The sequence below is a fragment of the Geotrypetes seraphini genome, chromosome 8 (assembly GCF_902459505.1).
Source record: "Geotrypetes seraphini chromosome 8, aGeoSer1.1, whole genome shotgun sequence".
Lineage (NCBI taxonomy): Eukaryota > Metazoa > Chordata > Amphibia > Gymnophiona > Dermophiidae > Geotrypetes > Geotrypetes seraphini.
Genome location: NC_047091.1, coordinates 3,899,419 through 3,915,475, shown reverse-complemented (window position 1 = coordinate 3,915,475; position 16,057 = coordinate 3,899,419). Strand labels below are relative to the sequence as shown.

The 16,057-nt window shown below is 40.5% G+C and overlaps 1 protein-coding gene across 2 annotated transcripts in view; it reads right to left on the bottom strand.

The window, feature by feature from the left end:
* SYMPK (symplekin) overlaps positions 1-16,057 on the bottom strand; it is a 133,830-nt gene that overhangs the window by 21,834 nt on the left and 95,939 nt on the right. For both annotated transcript variants that reach the window (XM_033956438.1, XM_033956439.1), the window contains 2 exons: positions 7,439-7,539; positions 3,283-3,373 (listed from right to left, as the gene is read on the bottom strand). In XM_033956438.1, the coding sequence (XP_033812329.1) occupies positions 3,283-3,373; positions 7,439-7,539 (192 nt within the window). The remainder of the gene's footprint in view (positions 1-3,282; positions 3,374-7,438; positions 7,540-16,057) is intronic.

Below are 16,057 nucleotides of genomic sequence, written 5' to 3'. Positions count from 1 at the left end.
CTCTCTTCAAGTAGGTAGAACTCACCCAGTCAGAATGCCGTTTATAGAAAAATGGAAACTCAGGCCAGTGTAATACTTTTGAACAAAAATCTGATTTTATTGTGAGTCTGTTAATAAGCCGGTATTGGACTTTCTCAAACAGAAGCAAACATCCAATCACCTTAGGCAATTGTTGCGGTGTAAAAAAAACCAAGAATGAAAGCAATCTTTCTGTATAAAGTTACTCTTTCCAAAGTTCAAATGCAAACACTTCCTCTTCTGGACTTAACAATACTTGCTCCAGTATGGTCCTTTCAGGTAAGAGTATTTTATGAAAGTTATTACTTCATAACTTCCTTCCAATATGAAAAAAGTTCACATGCAAAAGAAATTAACTCAGCTCTCCCATGAAGTAGAGAAAGAGCACCAAAACTTAAGCCCCAGCTTCAGAGCTTAGAAGCTCTGTGACACTGACACCTCAGCCCAGCCTTTGTTCAAGGGCTTTATCTCAAACTTTTAAACCAGCAACCCAGCAGGGAGTCTTGAGATTAGCTTTCAGGTTCAGCTAGGCACTTTCCTGGAGCTCCATTCTAAGGAGAAACTCTTCTCTCTCTTGCTTCTCTTAGCTCAGCTTCCTTAGCAAGAGAACACACATAATGCTAGCAAGGCAACTGCTTCCCTGGACAGCTTACAGACACTATTAAAGACTGGTATCCTTACCTTCTGGGCCAGCATGCATTTCCCCAAAAGGGTTAGAGGTATCCATAAATTCTTATATGGAAATAGGCACAGGGTCTGAGCTCACACCTGGCAGTTCCTCAGCCATTTCCATATTGTGGAGGGGAATGACTCCTCCCTTCCACCTCTGGCTTGACTTCTGACCTTTCCTCAGGTCTGTTCCTCTGCTGTCTGTCTTGCCAGCTCTTCCTCCCCTTTGCTCTCAGAGCACTGAGCTTAAATGGAGCTAACCCCCTCCCTTCTCTCCTGGGAAAGAGGCTTGACTCCAGCTCATCCAGGTAGTGAGCCTGATTACACCTACTTGGTAACCAGGGCTTTCCTTAAAGGAATATGTCTCCATTTCCTGTCCTCATGAACCTTACCAGGTTTTCTACTTCTTTTAAACCTGGAAGGCACATACTGCAATATGAAAAAAAGTACCGGGGGGACACTATACTGTTGCCTTTCATTTGCTGATTCAGGATTTGAGCCCACTCTAACTCCTTACTATTTACTTGGTCATCTCTTCTGACTAGGGACCAAGCAATCCTTTCCCTAATCCCTGGGACAAAGTCAGAGCCCGCTGTGGGTTTGTCACAAGTGTCATAGGGTGCCTTACTATCTCCGCTACTTTTCAACATATATGTCAGACCAGTAATTGACACTGCAGAAAAACACAACATTCAAATCTATTCATTCGCCAACAATATCCAACTCCAACTGGGCCCAAATCGAACCGAGTAAATCAAGAAACTAAAGTGCTGTGTATCCATTGTCCCCATACACCTTATGATGAAGACCACATACCATTCTAGTAGCCTTCCTCTGGACTGACTTCATCCTTTTTTATATCTTTTTGAAGGTGCAGCCTCCAGAATTGTACACAATATTCTAAATGAGGTCTCACCAAAGTCTTATACAGGGCCATCATACCTCCTTTTTCCTACTAGCCATACCTCTCCCTATGCAACCTCATCTTGGTTTGCCAGCTAGATTCTATATGGTATTGCTGGTCAAAGGTGAGAAGGACTCAGACACAGTAGCCAAAATTTACATCTCGCACTCCAGTTTCCAACCATGACATTTAATTACAGGAAAGTGAAAAGGCTCCAGAGATCTTTTCACACTCCCTAGTCAGACCTTTTAATAACACTTCAAGCCCAACTTCAACATTTACCTGAACCAGATATCATCTTAAAATTTCAACTAATTTTGCAAACCTGCAGTTTTCAAAAGACCACCTCACTCTCCAAGCAGTTATATTACAATTTTATTTAGATGTGGCCACCAGCTGGACTTTCTTGTAATTAAACCAAATAAGTGCCAAAGTCAGAGGGTGGAACACTGATGTGCAACTGGTACTGTCCTAATTAATCAGATGCTCTCTAGAAGAGGGACCTTTGGCTACTTGTATCTCAATTACCTGCAACATGACCCATGACTTAGTTTAGGCTCCTGTTAACCATTTCTGCACTGCTGCTAACTACACGTTAAAAAAAGTGCCTGCATTAGTGACCAACATGTGCACTGCAAGCTGCTATTTCTACCCGGTAACTTTAGCTTAAACTTATTAAGAACATAAGAAATGCCAGTTCGCTGAATGGAAAATAGCAATACATATCTGGATCCTTCAAAGTTTGGAAAGCCAGTACAGAGAATTTAAAAAACAAGTTGCAAGTCCTGCAGAGGTTAATCTCCTCGCCTTTGACACATCTGCATGCAAATTTTCAGCTGCTGCTTGTAAATAAATCTTCCCCCTGCACAGGCTCAGTCAGAACGAGGCAGTTCTGAGATGCATGGCTTTCTCAAAACAGTACTGTCAAGGCTTTCAGGAGATTCAGACATGCCCCTGAATACCCTGAGGAAATGCCACTTTTGCTTCCTGCAATTTGATTGGTTGAGCAGGCAGCAGCTGCCTGCTAGCTGCTCAACCAATCAAATTCAGAGTAGTGCCATCAGGGCTTTCAGGGGGCTGAGAGAATCTCCAGTCCTGCCGTTTTGTTTTTGTTTACTTCTTGCTTAATGCATTTTGATTGATTGAACAGGAAGCCTGTTCAACCAATCAAATTGCACCAAGCAAAAACTAAGCAAAAAAAAAAAAAAGCACAATACAAGCTGGGATTCCCTGAAGGCCGATGGCACACCACTGAACTTATTTTAAATGAACTACATAATAATCTGATTGCATGCCCTCTAGTTCTTGTACTTTGGAAAAAAGAAACACCTACCCATTCCACTCAACTCATTTTATAGGCCTCTATCATGTCTCTCTCTTCTTCCTTCTCTTCTCTAAGCTGAAGAGCCCTAATCTCTTTAGACTTTCTTCATAAAGGATTCATTCCACCCCCTTCATCATTTTGGTCGCCCTTCTTTGTACCTTTTCTAATACAGGTATATGTATTTTGAGATGCAGTTACAGTTTATTTAGATTTATTATAACACCAGATCAGTGACCAGAATTGTACACAATATAGGCAGGGAGCTCAGAGAAGTGAGACAAACACACATAAGCACGGAGTTGCAGTAAATAATGAAACCAAGAGAAACAATGAAGGCTGGCTGTAAATACAATCTGTGTCTACCTACCATGCTGTGTTCCTAGAAGGCGGTTAAACACTTCCTTTACCACGATGGGATTCAGTTTGATAAGTTTTGGCAGAGCTTGGATGATTTCTTTCTGCAGGAATAAGAGGGTCAAAAAATTCAATTTACATTGCAGATCATATGATATCAAAGAGTCAGCTACCTTCCCAAGACTTTTCAGAGAATCACAGAAAGCCCAATAAATACAGAGGCAGTTGAGGCAGCATTTTAGCTGTAGAAGTGTGCTAATTTGTTTATAATTAAGGAAAAATCCAGTTGCTGAATTAATTTTATATTTAGATAAAAACATTTTTCTCCAAATGGAGGTACAGGCTAAATGGTTCTGCTGCCCTCCCCACAATAGACCCTGCCACTAGATCTTATTCTCAGACCTCCTTCTCTTTAAGTTCTAGTATTTCTTATATTTGTATGCTTTACCTTCAAGGAAAAGTTAGGTTCTTACCTCGATAATCTTCTTTCCTGTAGACGGATGTAGAGGTCCTGAACAGTTGGATAGTCACCCTCAAACAGTGTCTTTTTGTAGAAGGCATCAATCATTTTCTTCAGCTCTGCCTCCTTCCCCAGTGGGCTATGCTGTAACCTAATATACAAATGCAAAAGGAAGAACCTTGCCTTGTGAGAAAACACAAACCGGCAAGCAAGATGTCAATTCCAAACCACGTAATCTTTAATAATAAAAGTCACTTAAAATAAAGACTATTATTATTAAAGATTACATGGTTTAGAAATGACATCTTGCTTGCCTGTTTGTTTGGTCTATGCTGTAGCTTCTCAGTTGGTACCAAAGCAACATCATTCCATCAAAACAGAAAGGAGGGGGGGATCCAAGATGGCGTTCAGGTCAGACATTGGGTCAGGAGCTCCTCACCAGCGCCGTTTAACCGACCCTCTTCCTCCTTACCTGTGCCACAAGCGCGGCGAACATGTTATTTCAGATAATGCTGGAAGCTGGTTTATGTTCTGGCGCATTTGGGTTTCTTTTTTGAGCACCGCTTAGTGCTGCTGGACCAGGTATGAGAATGGGACCCAATTGACATGAGGAAGAGGAAGGGAGCAGCCCGGCCGACTCCTTTGGTGACTGTGATCGCCAAGAACTTAATTCATTTGAGTTATCTGGTCTTCATGCCTCTTAATAGCATCTCCCTGTTCTGAGAGCTGATATAAGCATAGTCCACATGAACCATGGTCATTGCCTTCTGAAGGTTAGAGTCCATAACCACTATAGCCCTCCACAGTTCCTCTAAATTAACTCATGCGGTCTTAGTCAGCTGTCCAAATTGAATGGTGTTACTTACAGGAGTTGGGCTTTTACTAGCCATTGATTTGACTGTTGATGTCTGGGCTCCAGTGGGGGATCCTTCCTCCACCACTACTTCTCCTTCCTCTGCTCCTCTGGGGTTCAGCAGTAAGACACCTTCTTGGGCTAACTGGTTTGCCACAGTCACTTCAGGGCTTCCACTTCCGGGTTGAACAGAAGTTTGCCCCTGAGTTGGGCTAAGAGAAACCCAATTAGCGCTGAGGTTCGCCACCACACTTGGCATTCCTCTCAAGGTCGGGGGTGTCTCCCTCAACTGGTGGGCAATTCCTCCATCCAGCGTCATCTGGATTAAGTTTTGACGCTCACAAGGCCTTTGATAGAGTTTTGTGGGACTTTTTGTTTTGTACCCTTCAACATTATGGCATGGGGGGCTTCTTTAGTGCTGCAGTGGCAGTGTTGTATCATAATCTGCAGGCCACGGTGTTGGTTAATGGGGTATCCTCGGCAGCCTTTCCGATTAGGAGGGGCACTAGACAGTGTTGCCCCTTGTCACCTCTTCTTTTTGTGCTCACATTGGACCCCTTGATTCGCGAGATCTCGGCCAATGCGGAGGTTCGGGGTGTCTGTCTTGGAGGCCATGAGTTTAAGATTTTGGCATTTGCGGATGATCTGCTGGTTCATTTGACCTCCCCGTGGGTTTCCTTTCCAACGCTTATGTTTCTTTTCGAGGAATACGGTGATTTTTCCGGTTTTCAGCTTAATTATGATAAATCTTTGGCACTAGCTACTGCAGATTCTGTGCGTCAGGAGTGGCCGGGACGGTTTCCATTACGTTGGGTGGATGGCTCGTTCAGGTATTTGGGGGTGCAGCTCACGGGCTGCGTGGGACTGCTATATCGTACTAATATTGATGCTTTGTTGGCTGCTACGAATATAAGTTTCATGCAGTGGATGTCTTTACCTCTTTCCTTCTATGATAGGGGTCAATTGTATAAGATGGTTGTTTTCCCCTGCTGGCTCCATGTCCTCCAGCTCCTGCCCCTTTGTCTTCGGCGTCTGGATCTTCAGCAGCTTCATAGGCAGCTGACTCGCTTCCTTTGGCAGGGTAAGAAGTCTCAGATCTCGCTCCCTTATTTGTTTGGCCCGGGGAGGCGTGACGGCCTGGGACTTCTGGATATCGGCCTGTTTAACTTGGCTTGCCTGCTTCGCTTTCTGGGTAACTGGTGTTTACAGTGTGATGACTATCTTTCTCGGGACTTCGAAGCTGCTCTTTTTCATCCTTGGCATTTGTTTTCTTTATCCCAGATACCTGCTCGCCTTTTACCCCCCTGCACTTCGGTCTAGTGTTCTTCTTCGGTCTTGGCGTTTTTGCTGGAGGGCCTTGGTCGAGCTGCTGGGGGGGAACCCTCAGGTTTCTGATCAGTTGTCTATTTGGGGTAATCCATAATTCCTTCCTGGCAACGATAATTCCATCTTTGCGAGATGGCCTGGAGAGGGTCTGCTTCTTCTTGAACATATTTTGGATGCTGGAGGGGGGCTATGCAATCTTGGGGTGATCTTTCCATGCTCCATTCCTTGGGGTTGTGGGGTTTATTTGTCTATAAACAAATTCATCATTATGTGAAGTCATTGGCTCTTCCGGGCCTACGGTTTTGCTTGGGCCACCAATTTCGTCTCTTTTTTGCTCAGTTTCAGGATAGTGGCCTGACGGTGTCTGCGCTGCATAGCGCTATACGATGCCTCTCTCCTCGGAAGTCTTATGACGCATTGGGACATCGCTGGGGGACAGATCTAGGTATACCTGTTGAGTCTTTGAGTTTCCCTTCTCTTATTAATCGCATTTCCTCTATTTCTATTAGCGCCAAACTGAGGGAATGTCAATTTCGAGTGGTTTATCGAGCATATTTTTTCCAAGAGCGAGTGCATAAAGCTGGGGGTATTTCTTCCCCGACCTGCCCTAAGTATCATCAGGGCTGTAATTCATTTTTTCATGCATTTTGGGAGTGCCCTCGTGTGAAAGTTTTTTGGAGGGCTGTACTCTGCTTTCTGGAATCTTTGGTCAATCTCTTCCGATGTCGCCGGTGGGCTTGCTTCTGGATCTAAAAAAATAGCCCAAAAAAGGAAACTGTTTCTTAAAAAAAAAAAAATGCGAATAACCGAATCTGCGAATACTGAAACAGCGGATTCGGAGGGAGAAGTGTATTCTCAGTCTGGTTTACCATCCCTTTTCTAATAATTCCTAGTATCTTGTTTGCTTTTTTGGTTGCCTTTGCACTTTGGGCTGAAGGCTTCAGCATATTGTCTACGATGACAGGCAGATCTATTTCTTGGGTGCTGACACCCAAGGTGGACCATAGCATTTGGTAGCTATGATTTGGATTATTCTTTCAATGTGAATCACTTTGCATTTGTGCACATTAAATTTTACCTGCCATTTGGATGCCCAATTATAATTTGAAATATGAGTGAAGAATGTTCCCTTCTTGCCTTTTTGGTTGTACCCAAAGATGATATAATGACTATTGCCAATTCTGAAGTATTAACTATTCTATTAAACACACAAAACACACATACAAACAAAAAACAAAACCTAAACAAATCTATATTTGAGATGCCTGCATGGAATGGAAGAAGGATCTCAGTACACCTTACATAATCTACTACTGAGGGTCAATAGCTGAAAGGTCTTAGGTCATAGGATATTGCTAACTCCCTGTGACTCTAACACTGAGAGACAGCAGTTGAGGTTTTTCCTTAGTTATCCATACAAGTTAATGGGAAAGGAGTCTCAGGTCTTCCTTCTCAGGAACATTGATGAATCTCTTTAAGAATGTGGTTTTAAAAAAAAAAAATTATTTCACAAAAAACAGCATGTCCTACCTTTTCAAGCCCATTGAGGACAGGGATCAAGAAGCGGACATCTGGGAGTCGTTTCTGGTACAAATCTCGCACTTGCTTTACAAGTTCTGGAGAGGGAGGTGCTAATGACACAAGAACAAAAAATGATTGCCATGGTAACAAAACCAGCTCTAAATACAGAGAGCGGCACACTGAGAATAGTTAAGAAGAGTGGTATCAGAGAAGACATCACAACAATCATCACTCATCAAGTGCCTCCACATTTATCTAGTGTAGTCACTATCTGTGACTACTTATAGTTTAGATCTCTTCAAGTCCCTATCATCCCTATCTCCCCCACCCCCCAAAAAAGCAATAAAATTTAAGAGGAGACCAGAAATCCTTGTTTTCTTTGGCTACCTCTCAAATAATTCAAATAATAATTCAGAGATTCAGGGGAAAAACAGTTTATTTTCTGGATGACACATGGAGGGTTATGGTAATTTTCAAAAATAGCCCTTTTATCAGTTTGGAGCGGAGGGGGAGGAAGGGCACAGGCCTGTGACATACAGTATACCTTTATTTGGCAGTGTGTTAGGCCAGGAGTTCTTTTTTTTTTTTTTTAATTTTTATTCATTTTATATTTTACATCAAGTGTACAGAAAATAAGAACAAAAAATATAGAACATCACTTGAATTATCTCAAAATCTCTAGAGATAAAGATTATCCCCATCCCCCCCACCAAATAATATAATATTAAATTGTATACCCTAAAGAAATACACATTGTCCTTTTAGTCAAATCTAATAATGAAATTCAAACCCACCCCCACCCCATATCCATACCTATTTTAAAAAGGGGGAAAATGACAATTAATCAGCACAATAAGTTATTAATGGCCCCCACACATCCGTAAACTTATTCAAATATTATTTTTGGACTGCTAACGCTCTTTCCATTTTATACAAGTGGCACACTGAATTCCACCAAAAACAGTAATTTAATCTTGTCCAATCTTTCCAATTATAAGTTATTTGTTGTATGGCAACTCCTGTTAGAGCCAATAGAAGTTGTTATTATTGGAAGATATTTGGCTCTTAGCTCTCATAGACATGCCAAATACAACTGTGTCATAGGACAAAGCCGTATGATTTTCTAACAAACAATTTACTTGGTCCCAAATTGACTGCCAGAAAGCCATAATAAATGGACAATAAAATAATAAGTGATCTAAAGTACCAGCATCAAGATGACAATGCCAACATCTATTAGACTTGGAGCAATCTAATTTTTGTAAGCGAACAGGGGTCTAGAGTGCTCTATGCAACAAGAAAAACCATGTTTGCCTCATAGATGCAGACATTGTACACCTCATCCTCCAAGACCAAATCCAGCAGTTTACTATTAGATATAACATCATCTAAGGAACGTATATCTGCTCTAATCCAATCCTTCCAGACAATCTTAAAACCGCCTATTTGAATCCTGGAATTTAACCATATAGTTTGATAAGTAGGAATAGCTGTTAATTTATCAACAAATCTCATAGTTTTCCAAGTGTCCATTAATATTCGGTTATCCTTACGTATTCTAGGCATTTTGATACGAAGAAGACCTTTCCAACCACAACCAATCTGGAAGCTGTTCCAAGAGCTCTGGGAGGACCCAATACATACCCTGGCGCATAATATAGGACTGATGATACCTATAAAAATTGGGAGAATTTACCCCACCCTCCTCAATTGGTCTTTGCAAAGACACTAAAGCAATTCTTGGACTTTTACCCAGCCAAATAAATTTGATAAGAATACTGTTCAACTTTTTATAGCCAAATGTATTTTATTGAGCTAACAAAAACACCAACAGGAGAACAATCAAAGTGCAGACAAGCTCAACATTTTCAAATTACAAAACCCAATAACCCCCCCATTCCCAAACCAACCCTCCCAAAAAAATCCCCATCCCTCCTGGGTCCTCCTTCCAAGCATAATATTACCAAGGAAAAACACAAAATTAGACATAGTAACATAGTAGTTTCCTGCTTCCTCCCTGTGACCACTTTTATGAATAGGGACCACATCCGCTCTCCTCCAATCCCCAGGAATCACTCCCGTCTCCAGAGATTTGTTGAACAAGTCTTTAATAGGACTCGCCAGAACCTCTCTGAGCTCCCTTAGTATCCTGGGATGGATCCTGTCTGGTCCCATCGCTTTGTCCACCTTCAGTTTTTCAAGTTGCTCATAAACACCCTCCTCCGTATGCCAAGTGCAACAAAATGGAATAGAAACAAAGATTCAACAGTTAAGTAAACGACTGCGAGCCAGTGGAGTCATGGTTGTCCAAAACGGTTCCCAAGTGCGCTGAAAGATGCGGCCTGAGAGACAAGAAAGGTCCATCACATCCCTCCTTTCCCACATCAGGAGAGTAAAGCACAGTTACTTCCCGTAACAGGTGTTATCCAGGGACAGCAGGCAGATATTCTTGACTGATGGGTGACGGCACCGACGGAGCCCCGGTACGGACAATTTTAGAGTGATTGCACTCTAAGAACTTAGAAAGTTCTGGTAGGCCGCACCTACCATCCCTCCTTTCCCACATCAGGAGAGTAATCATCCTACAGCGCCAAAGGGAATAGTCCGGAGCATCGGCTTCAAGCCATTGCAACAAAATGCATTTCAAGGCAACGAGGACAGTCCACTTGAGAAAAGCTGCAACTCCCCTTGTACGAGGGAAATAATGGGGAACAACTCCAAATAAGAGCAAAGGGGAGCGACGAATGGCAATCTTCCAAATGCTCTCCACAAAAACAGCAGTTCAAAAAGCTTGAACATTAGGGCAAGTCCAAAACATATGTCCCAAGCCCGCTTCTGGAGCTTGACAGCGAGGACAGGTAGCAGTCTCACGCAATCTGGATAGATATGCCTCTTAGGAGAAATGTACAAACGGAAGACCAACTTGTAGTGTTGCTCCCAAAAAGTAGTATATTTTCAAAATGTAAGCAGCCTATGTACTGCCTGTAAAAGCACATCATCAGACAATTCCACAGCAAGATCACAAGCCCAAGCATTTCGCAGTTTAGAATGATCAAACAAGGGGGATTCATCCTTCAAGTGGCGATGATGGAATTTGAGGGGAACAGGAAGTTGGGAGCCGATGGTAAAAGCTGTAGACAGCAGTTCATGACATGAAGCTTGCAAAGAAGAAGAGGGTAAAGAGGAAATATAATGATGAAGTTGCATATAAGCAAAATAGTCAGTGGAGGGGAGATCAACTCATCACGCAACTGTGCAAAAGGCTTCAGGGCACCATCATCAGCAACCACTTGAAACACATAATGAATACCCCTTGCTTCCCACTGAGCAAAACTGAGGCCATCAATCCAAGGCAAAAAGGAACTATTAAAACAGATAGGCAAAAAAGGAGTAACAGAAGCAGATAGAGTGTGGTATTTACAGACCCAGCGCCAAACCATCCGCAAGGGACGGTGAAGCACCTTCATAGGGAGAGATTCAGGCAAGAGAGAAGGAAGAGAATGAAGATATGCGCTAAAGTGAATAGAGCGGAAACAGGAAAGCTCCAAAGAAGTATTAGTAAACACTGAAGTACCCCTGAAGAAGTCATTGACGTGGCGCATGCCACATCCAATAGTCAGGTATCGAATGTTCAATAACCCCAAGCCCCCCTTGTACCACGGTGACGACGCCCATCTATAGGGCAAGCAAGGTTGCTTCCCAGCCCAAAAAAATCACTGAACCAAGCTCGTGAGGCGGCGTTCATCTCGAGAGGTCAAATAAAGAGGAAGAACCTGAAAAACATAGTGCCAACAGAGGACAATCAGCATGTTATAAAGATGAACCCTACCTAAAAGTGAAAAAGGAAGAGTTCCCCATAACTGTAGTTTATTCTGAAGAGCTCTAAACAATGGTTCCACATTCAAGCGATACAGACTACTTAAATCCTGCGGAATAGAGACACCCAAATATTTCAAAGAGGTGTCAGCCCACCAAAGAGGAAAAACACCCCTCCAATTAGCACGCAACTCAGGGGGAAAAGGCATGGCAAAGGACTTATCCAGATTAAGAGACAAGCCAGAGTAAAAAACAAATTCTGAAATGAGGTCCAAAGCCTTCGGTAAAGAATCCTCGGGCCTGGTAAGAATCAAAAACATGTCATCCGCAAAGGCCAAGGTCTTCAACTCCACCCCATCAACACGGAGGCCCTGAACCGCCGCAAACCCCTGAAGAGTGCAAAGCAAGGATTCTAAAGAGAGAAGAAACAGCAAGGGGGAAAGGGAGCAACCCTGCCGAGTACCACGAAGGATGGGGAAGGAATCCGTGCGTGTCCCATTGATTAGAAGCGAAGCTCTTGGGTTAGAATAAAGAGAGTGGATCGCCTGAAGGTAAAAGCCCCCCAACCCAATGTGTTCCAAAGTACGAAACAAAAAGGACCAGTGGACACTATCAAACGCCTTAGATGCATCTAAACTGACACACAAAGCCGGGATCTGATGAGAATGACAATGAGCAAGGGCAAAAAGAACTTTGCGGACATTACAAACTGATTGGCGTCCCCGGACAAACCCGACCTGATTATCATGAACAAGCTTAGGGAGGTGAGGGGCAAGACGATCGGCCAATATGCGAGCAAAGAGCTTAAGATCTACATTAATCAATGATGTGGGATGGTAAGAGCCCGGGGAATCAGCCTCCTTGCCAGGCTTCAACAGTAAAGTGATCAAAGCCTCATTAGCGTAACGCGGAAAAGAACCCAGAGTAATAGTAGCGTTGAAGTTGTTCAACTTTTTATAAAAAGACCCCTAAAAAAAAACTGGTATCATACCCATTTGGTAGCAAACAACAGGCAAGATCATCATCTTAATAGTTTGGACTCTTCCCCACCAAGATAGATGTAGAGGATTCCATTGCTCACATAACTCTGTTATTTTTTTCAATAAAGACCTTTCATTCACTTTCATTGTTTCTTCAAGTGTATTTTTATCCAAATACCTAAATATTTTATTCCTTCCTCTTTTCAAACAAAAGGGAATGGATCAAATAAACCCTTTTTTACAATGCACATTTATTGGAAGAACTTCTGACTTAGTCCAATTTATTTTATAACCAGAGAATTTCCCAAATGTCTCAATCAGTTCAAGTAAACATGGAATGGTTGTTTCAGGATTTCTCAAATGAAGTAATATATCATCTGCATAAGCAGATACCTTATATTCTTTTCCAGAACACAGAATACCTTGCATATCCTTTATTTGTTGAATAGCTAATAATAAAGGTTCAAGTACTATATAAAAAAGCAAAGGAGACAAGGGACAACCTTGTCTAACTCCCCTTTGTAACTTAAAACAATCCGAGAAATTATTATTAATATATAAACGAGCCACAGGGGTGCTATACAACGTTCGAATCATTTGTATAAATCCAGAACCAATACCAAACCATTCCATAGCTTGATACATAAAGGTCCATTCTACCCGATCAAAAGCCTTCTCAGCATCTAAAGATACAGAAAAAGCCGGATCCTCAATAGTTTTTGTTAGATATAACATATGAAATGCCAATCTAGTATTATTTGAAGAGTGTCTATGAGCAACAAACCCTGTTTGGTGCATACCAACTATATGAGGAAGAGCTTTAGCCAAACGTAAGGCTAAAAGTTTAGCCAATAATTTCCCATCTACATTTATTAAAGAAATAGGCCTGTAATTTGAAACCAATGTGGGATCTCTATTTGGCTTTGGTAATACAATAGTTAATGATTCTGCCATAGTGCCTGAAATACAACCTTTATTTAGTTGAGTCTGATATAAATTTAAAAGATAAGGCAATAGGGTAAATTGGAATGATTTATAAAACTCTACCGTAAACCCATCATCACCTGGAATGGTCCCAACTCTAAGGGACTTCAATGCTGTTTCTAATTCTTTTAGTGATATTGGCTCATCTAAACTTCTTTTTATATGATCAGGAACTTTTGGACCCTCAATTAATTTTAGAAACTCTAAACCATCTTGTTCTTTACCCAAATAAGACTCTGAAGAATAAAGGGTTTTATAAAAATTTTAAAATTGTTTTAATATAGGCCCAATTTGAGAATGAATATTACCTTTATTATCTTTAATTGCACTTATTTTTGTCTCTCTTTTTTGCCTTCAAATAATTCGCCAATAATCTTCCCGCCTTATTTGAACCTCCATAATACAAAACTTGCTGCGAAAAAATATCTTTCCTTACTAATTTAGAGGAAATCTCATTATACTTACATTTAGCCTTCAAAAGAGCCTGTAACGTAGAATGCTCCCATTTTCCAATCAATTTTGATTCTAAACCTTAATTTCTTGTTCCAAGGTGGAAAATTGCTTTTTTAATTGTTTCTTAGAATATGCTAAGAATGAAATAATTTGACCTCTCATGGTTGCCTTAAAAGTGTCCCATAAAATTTCAATAGAGATTTACTCCGAATTATTAATTTGAAAATATTCAGTAATCTTATCTTGAAAATCTTCACAAAATTTTGGATCAGCAAGCAATGCATTATCAAATCTCCCTACAGGTCTACCATTATCTTGGTCAACAAAATTTAATACAATCCATACACCACCATGATCTGACAAAATTATTGGATCAATGGAGGCTTGTGTAACCTGCTGCAATAACTGATCAGTAACAAAAATATAATCTATTCTAGAAAAAGATTTATGAACATGTGAACAAAAAGAAAATTCACGATCATTAAAATGAAGTATACGCCAAATATCTTTTAAATTACAAGATTGCACAAAATTATCTAAACCTAAAGATTTTATAATTTTACTGGGATTTTTATCCATTAAAGGATCCATAACAGCATTAAAGTCCCCTGCCACCACAAGATTAGTAGCAGCCAGTGGTAAAACTAATTGTTACAGAGTCTTAAAGAATTCAAATTGGTTCGAATTAGGGGCATACACATTGAAAAGCGCCACATGAATATTGCCCATGCTCATGTCAACATGCAACCATCTGCCTAAAGGATCTGCAGCTATCATATTAAATGTTGCAGAACATTTTTTGTTAACTAATATAGCTACTCCAGCTTTTTTCCTCATCGCCGGAGCAAAAAAGCAATGTTTCACTCAATTACCCACCAACTTTTTAGATTCTTCTCCAGAAAGATGCATCTCCTGCAGGAGCAGACATCCACATTCTGTTGTTTAAGATATAATAATGTCTTTTTTCTTTTAATCGGATGGTTGAGGCCATTAACGTTTAATGAAAAAATTTTTAAAACCATTATAAAAACGAAATACAATGTCCATTAATATCAATCAAATCAATATTATATAGTCCTTTTCCCCATATCAACAATTAAACACAAATCCCTCCCTCAACCCCTAAAAACCCCCCAGTACCCCTCACCCCCACCCCCACCCATCCCTCCCACATTATAATTGCAAACTTTGAAACGCACATACAGGCTAAGTAAAAGAAAAACTCCCCTCAGGCTATATCATAGACAATTTTAATAAATAACCAAAACTTCTTTATAACAAAAAGAAAGTCACATTTAAAAAAAAAAAATCATTTAAATGTATTCCCATACCTTATCTATTTTATTTTTTTTCCTTCCCTTTTTTTTTTCCTCCCTTCCTTCCCTTCCTTTTATCTTCCTTTATGGAATAGTACTTACTAACATTCAACCAAATAAGATAAACTACCCACAAAAATTATATTGTTAAATTCTCTATATCAGCACTATATCCTGCCAGAAGATAAAACTCAAATACCTCAGGCAAAAAAAAAATACTTTTTTAACCTTTATAAAACCCATCAATTAACCAACTTTACTACCCACATTAGTGACAAAACCCAATAAATCCCATTTTATTCAAACCATAACTCCAAAAAGAAAAATCTTCATAACATACATTCTTAAGGCACAATCATTAAACAAACTGTGAGCAACATGCAATTTCCTCACACTTCAGTCCCTCTTCTGAGGTAATATAACCCCTGAAAACCATTTCAGTCCACTCCACATTGATGCATAAAAATCCAATTTTCATATCAAACCTGCCAACCAAATTATGAAATGAAAACATAAGCTGAATAGAGCTGATCCAAAGCGCAGCACATCAAAAAACTTCCACGATAATCTTCTTTATGAAAATCAAATGTGTTGCTATAGTGAATTTCTAAGCCATCCATCTGAAATGTTCACAATCCAATTGCAGCATGTAGCAGTCCCCTTCCTGTTTCTTTTCTCCAACTAACAATGTCAAAAATTCTTATAAAATCTTCACAAAGTAATTCAGCCATATGATGCATATCAGACAGGCACTAACTCCGATCATTATTCAACACATCATATCAGTCATATTCCAACATCTTGCATGTATAATCCAAAGTTTGACAAAATTTTCCATACCAACGCTGCAAATAACGCAATGGACTGACCAGGTATGAAAAGTAAGACCACACGATGCAGTAACTTCATCATCTTGAATCCAGGATAAATACACAATCCACAGGCAAACTCCCATTCGCTCACATTTCCTTGTTAAATCCTGCCTTCTGAACTCAGTCTTCACACTTCCTCATTTTAATAGGCCGTGCACGCAACTTGCATCAAACACTTCCTTGTAAAAACAACCGACACCAACATTG